General features: G+C 44.6%; 1 protein-coding gene across 3 annotated transcripts in view; it reads right to left on the reverse strand.

Annotated features, from left to right (window-relative positions):
• The window catches only part of SLC24A2 (solute carrier family 24 member 2), a 233,403-nt gene extending 229,911 nt beyond the window's left edge, over window positions 1-3,492 (reverse strand). For all 3 annotated transcript variants that reach the window (XM_028107330.1, XM_028107329.1, XM_088018877.1), the window contains exon 1: window positions 2,563-3,492. In XM_028107330.1, coding sequence (XP_027963131.1) covers window positions 2,563-3,492 — 930 coding nt within the window. The remainder of the gene's footprint in view (window positions 1-2,562) is intronic.
• Between the last annotated feature and the right edge of the window lie 3,205 nt (window positions 3,493-6,697).

Here is a 6,697-nt window from a genome sequence, read left to right on the forward strand (position 1 = left end):
CAACAATACTTCAAAAGTGAAACGGCAAGGTGAAATTTCCTGAAGGAAATCACCTATCATTATACACTGTTCCTCCTAAAAATGTGTTCTAGCATTTTTGAGGAATACCAAACAAGACATGGCTATGCTTAAAAAAATTCTATTCCCGTGATACTTTATAGTTCAATTTAGTTACTGAATGCCAAAAGAAATAATAACGATTAAAAGGAATAAATTAAAGCTATTCAGTGCTAACAAGGGAAATAATACAATGAACATATTTTGGGGGGAAATAAGAAACAGGAGAAACAGACATGAATCTAATCTACTTTCTTTTTTAATTAGATAAATCCAGAACTTCCAAATTTAAAAACTGCACAATATTAAGCATAGCACTAAATTATGGATTTGAATAACAACTGTTAAGGATTGTCAACCTAAGCTGCTGACTTTTAAAATATCATAAAATTAACATGACAGTCACCTACTGTAGTAGGTAAAGATCCTGCCAGAGCTACTAAAGTAGCTCAGTGCCCAAGCACTGAACATAATGGTCCCAAAGAGGGATGAGTCCTTGAATGTGGCCATCTAGTTCTCTAACCGGCAGAGTTGATTTCTGACTACATACCCCACCATCCTACAGAAACTAGTGCTTCTGATATCATCAAACCTTGCAGGAATGGTTTACAACTGATTAAATATTGCCTGTAAACTGTATTTAAAAAGTTATTCCCAAATGCACAAAATCAGCTCCTCCTCAAATCAGAATATAAAATCCCCCTGCAATCTTAAATACACCATCAGATTGCTCTGCAAATTGCTTTATCACAAATGTTGTCAGTATAACCTTCAGCAGAATCTGTGATTAAGTTAGTGAAGTTCCACTGTTATGTAACAAAACAAAATATAAAACAAAAATATACTAAGCCCTCGAAAAGACTTTTTACCCTTGATGTGCCCAGGATATTTATAAGACACCAAATTGTTTCCTTGACTTTAAAAAAATTTGTCTTTCCCTTGGCAATTATTAAGTACTCTTAATTGAAATAAACACATAGATTATTAATGTGAACTGCTCAAACTAGCCATCAGGCTTGAGGGATCATCCTTTTGGCTACAAAACTAGAGTGGGGAGAGGGGTCCAACGATGCCCTCAAGGATATGTATTCAGTTCTAACATCTGAATGCTTACTTGCCATGTCTACTGCTAAATGACTTTTTTTTTTTACTAGTTTCTAACAAACAACCATACACTGAGTGAAATGTCAGAAAAAATATAGTAGAAAACATTTTTCTTTTACACGTAATAATCAGCAATATTACTGGTGTTTTGGGTTTTTTTTGCTTCCATGTCATGGTTGCTACAAAAATGATGGGTGGTCATCCAACCTGGACATAAAGAATTATGCTAAGTTAATATCTTTTATTTTGTTGATAAAATATCTCACCCTCCACTCAACATCTTTTTTTTTTTAAAAAGATTTTATTTATTTGACAGAGAGACACAGTGAGAGAGGGAACACAAGCAGGGGGAATGGGAGAGGGAGAAGCAGGCTTACCGCCGAGCAGAGAGCCCGATGTGGGGCTCGATCCCAGGACCCTGGGACCATGACCTGGGCCAAAGACAGACGCTTAACGACTGAGCCACCCAGGCGCTCCTCAATATCTGTTTTTTGCATACATGAGATTTTTCCCAGATACTAGTATGAAAAATCTGCATATGTATTTTGGTTTTCTGTTTAAAATCACATTCAGAGACAACACTCCAATGTTAGGATATAAATCAGAACTTCATTACTATACTTAAGATTTTATTGGTGTTGTTTATCCATTATTTAAAAAAATTAGTTTACGTTTTTGCAGATCAATTTATTCTCAGCCCTATACCAATCTGCTCACCACCTAAGTGGAAGGATGGCCACTCTTCTCATGAAAACTCCCTCAAATTCTACTGTAAAATTATCTTGGGTGATGTTTATCATGGCATGCAAAATGGGTCATCAAGCCATGGAGACAGACAGGAGGGCTTGGCAATGATTCCCTCTCATGGATCTCCACCACCTCCTGGTCAAGTGGTCTGAAGATCATAATGTGGATCAAGAAAAATGGCCATGACCATTCCAATGACCAGTCCTTCTGGGCCCTGCTGCGGACCTAAAGGTACAGCCCTGGTGACACAAACAAACTTTCTTCCTTAAACATCTTTAAAGAGATGGTTCTTGACCATTGTCATGTGCCTACTTAAAAAAGAAAATACCTGCAGTTTGCTAAGCTACACATACACACACTCTCCCGTGAAAATTCAATGGCTCACAAAATCATTACGCCTACTTCCAGATGTAAATAACTTTTGAGTCCACTCTGGGATACTTACATAACCTATATTTATCAGTGTTTTACTCTGAAGCCAGGAGCTTGAGAACCTAGGAGATAACCACCAGAATATCCCCAAATTATGTTTTCCCACTGCCCCAAAGCAATCTGCTATCCACACTAGCCCCAAACACCATCCCATTAAAAAAAGTGGCAGATCTCGAAAACATAATTATTCAGAACATTAAATAAACAACCGCCACCACCAACCTTTGCTTGGGTCTCTGGTGCTGTCACCTTGACGACTTTATTGCGATTTATCATTTGCTTCGCCCATCTTTCTACTTGGACGTTGAATTTCATGAAAACCACATAGCCGAAGTAAGCTGTTAAGAGAAGCAAGCTTTCCCACCACATGATAACATTATCCAGGAAAAATATGATCAGCATGATCAAGTCAACGATGTAGAAGGACACATCCCGAAAGAGTGGCCACCATGTCAGGTTTAAGATTTCTCTAGAAAACAGAGCACACATGCCAATAACAAAGAGGATATTGAACACTGCTGAGCCCACGATTGTGCCTATGCCAACATTGCTGTGAGCAATAAATACCCCTATGAGAGACGTGAAAAGTTCTGGGGCTGAGCCCCCCGCAGCCATGAAGGTGGCTCCGGCCACATCATCAGAGATGCCCAATTTCTCAGTGATGACAGTCAAAGAAGGGACAAAGAATTCATCACAGACAATGGCTAAGGCTATGAACATGTAGATCATTCCAATGACGTGCAGAATGATGGCACCTTTTCTTCGCTCCTCGAGGGAGAAGATGTCTCTTGGGTAGTCTCCTTGGGCATGATCTGTAGTGTTCTCAGATGTGCCTTCCTGAGAAAGAGGTGGCTGTGGAGTATAATCCAGAATCTTGTCATTTAAATCTAAGAGAGTTCTCTGATGGTGACCGTGTGCTGCGCTGGGACCACTTGCACCAAAAACCTCTTCTGTGCTCTGTGTCTCTGTCTCAGAAAAGGCACTGATTGAAAATGGGACAGTGCTAATGGCTACTAGGCCCATGAGAAGGCCCAAGATTCTAACTAACTTCAGTTTTTTCCTGACATTATAATGTCTCCTGAAGCCAGACAGTGACTTCTCCAAACACCATTTCTCAAGGAAAGGGATGGCAGTGCTTTGGTGCAGATCCATCCTGGGTCTTCTAGTGGATGTGGTGGTCTTCCGATTGTTGACTCAACCAGACGGTTCTCTCATACTTTTCTTCACTTTATGGTCAACGGTGCTTGTGGGGCCCTTCCACAATCAGGGGTTCTTATGCTTCACAGGAAATATTTTCGACATTTACGCTTAAAGGAAAATTAAAACAAGGAGAGGTAAATGATAAAATCATATGTCTTTTCTACAAAAAGAACTTTGTGGGTATGATAAAGTCCCATCTTGTGTTTGACCTTGGGTAAGTTACGTAACTTCTCTGTGCCTCTGTTTCCCCATCTCAGAAATAAGAATAATTACAGCACCTGCCACCAAGGACTGTTTTGAGGATGAGACACTTAGAATAAGATGTGGCACCTACTAAGCACTTAATAACAATCATGTACGTATAAACTCAAACATTTTGGTAAATCCAATGTTGGTTAGACTATGTAGATGTGTGTGTTAAATATAAAAAAAATTGTAGATGAAAATCTATCAGTTTATCCCACCTTTAATCACGTAACAAATAACCGCCCAGTGATAAAAGATACCACTTCTTTTAGAACTGTCTAAGTACTTGACAACCAATAATTACTCACTGCATTTTCTTTCAGCCCAATTATGTAATTCCAGTTAAAGGCACGCTTTTCTGATCTAATCTATCATTTGAAAGCACTGAGTGTCGGAGGAGATAGCACTCTTTTCCTATACACATAAAGACCTCAGCATCTTATTTTTCATGAAAAGCTTCTCCTATGTCTGATGCAGAAAAATAGCCCCTTAAAATTTTAAGTTTACAAAAGAATGTTCTGGTGACATGGATTGTCTTCCCTAAACATCTAGATATTGTTTTCAGCTAAAGCTTATTTTTAAAAACAACCTTAAGTCATGTGTAAAATAGACAACATAGTAAATCAAACAACTCCTAACAAGTAGGCTATTTCTAGAGACTCAACGTGTATTTCGTAAACAATATGCAAGCTGCAGCAATACCTCTGTCCACAAAATCTGACAAAAATAGCCCCAACACTGACTCTTCTAGTAGGTTAGATATCCAAGCAGTTTTCATTCTCTATCCCACAGAGATGGGTAAAACTAGATATCTAGACACGACAGCGGCTATTCTGAAGGTTCCTATTTAAATTTTTCTTTATAAACACTGTTGTTGCTTTTTATATCAACGATTTCATTTTAGAGGCTCGCTGAGATCATTCCAGGTGTAAAATAAGCTAATTAAACACACGCCATTTAAACACTGGGATTAGCCGCAGCTCAGGTTTGCAGAGCAGAGCAAGAACACAAGTCAAACCAGGCTAAGATGCTGCTACCCATCACAGAGATTCTCGGCTGGCTGCAGATGTCGACGCTTAGCACCAAAGATTAAGCGACTCACAGGGCTCCGGGGATTGTCACAATGCCTGGCCAGGGCTACCGGCAGGGACAGACTCAACTCCCAGGGTGCAGGATCAGCTCCAGCGAGCCGGTTCCACCTGCAAACCCGCCGCTCCGCTCCACCGGAGCTGCCTCTGCCAGAGAAGTGCACCCCCAGCCGCGCCCCAACTTTGCCTTGTGCGGTCCCAAACTTTCTCTGGTGGGTTAATAGGAAAATAAAACTAAAGGACAGACGCCCCACGAGCAAGCGGGGACGCAGCTGGGGAAGGCGCTTGGCCCGCATCTCCGCGACTCGTTTGTGGGTGGTTTGGGGAAGGGGAGCTTTCCTCTGGCGTGTCTTACCCCGACGGCAGGCCCTGCCCCGCCGCGCCCCCCACCTCGGAGCCGGAAGCAAGGGTGGTTGGGGTGGAAGAAGCCGGGGGCTCGGAAACCGAGCCCCTGAGCGGAGAGAGTTCGCTAACTCCTTGCGGGGCCTGGGGCCCCCACGTCCACCGCGAAGCCACCTGTGAGCCTGTGGTGCAGCAGCGGGATGCGCGCCACCGGATCCGGGGACAACGACCACTGCGGCCACCAAGCCTGGAGGCTGGCGGGGACTCGGCCGCCCGCACTTACCGGGATCCTCCAGGAGGACGCGCACGCGGAGGGGGCCCGAGCGCGGCCCTCCACTCGGGTCCACCGCTTTCTCTGGTCCTCCGCCTCCCTGCTCCGAGGCCCGGTCTCCGGCTCCGGCTGGCGCTCGCCGCCGCTCTCGCCGGCCGGGGCTGGGCTCGGGAGGAGACTGAGCCGCGCGAGCCCCGCGCGCCGCCCTTGGTGCTGCCCGGCCCCCGCCGGCCCCTCCCTCTCGCCTCTGCGCGGGGAGCGTGGCCGCAGCGCGCTCAGCTCCCGCGCCCTCTGCTCCACGCCTTCTGGGTGCAGAAGCTACGCTGGCAGCCGTCTCTTAGGAGATTTCTCCGCAGTGGGGACGGGGGTCAGGATTTGCTGGCGAGCAAGGACAGAGAGGAGAAATCATACAGGTCGGTGACGCGCCTGATTCCCACAGCCTGAAAAGTGCTGCCAACTTTGGGGTTTCTCTATAGCCGGGCACCTCCTCTCCCAATTAGCTGCAAAAAGTGACAGCCGTCATCTATTTCTTTAGGAGGCTGTGTAATGTGTAATGGTGGAAAAGACGTTCAGTGAAAAGGCATAAAGGCCTGCAGGGCTGTGTGTTCAGGCCCAGGAGTCCTGAAATCTCGGGTTTGGAAGGTTGGGACACTGAAGGATCTTGAGTCTTGCGGGCTGACCTTTCATTTAATGGGTGATGAAACTGAGACCCAAAACGGTGTCATTTTGAGTCACAGGGCTCACAGCTGGCTTCTGGACTCCCAGCCCAGTGCTCTTTCCTGACCTGTTTGGAAAGCAAGATTTCCTGGACCCCAAGAAATTGAGTCAGTCTTTTTGGGGATCAGAGGCAGGAATCTGAGCTAAAGAGTGGAAGAAGATGAGACAAACAGGTTACCCTCAGAAGCCTTTAGGCAGCCCTGTGACCAAGACCAAAACTGTCAAGAGGTACCCACCAGGAAGAAAACCTTTGGGGCTTTTAGCTCACCGTTTTCTACTCTCTTCACCCTCCACCCTCCTCTTACTTTCTGACTTAGAGGGGTTTTCATGCCTTCCTGGGGCTGGGGGAATGTCCTTATATCCAGAAAGCTCACTACCTCTGATTTTGAGGAAAACTCTTAGGTTCAGATCTCTATATTTTTTCTTGATAAATCAAGAGAAGCCTTGGAAACGGACAAATCCCTTTTTCTCCCATCAAAACCAGGCATTTAAG

The sequence above is a fragment of the Eumetopias jubatus genome, unplaced genomic scaffold (genome assembly GCF_037043125.1).
Source record: "Eumetopias jubatus isolate StellerSeaLion01/CBP00866 unplaced genomic scaffold, mEumJub1_p1.0 scaffold_15, whole genome shotgun sequence".
In the NCBI taxonomy this organism is placed as follows: domain Eukaryota; kingdom Metazoa; phylum Chordata; class Mammalia; order Carnivora; family Otariidae; genus Eumetopias; species Eumetopias jubatus.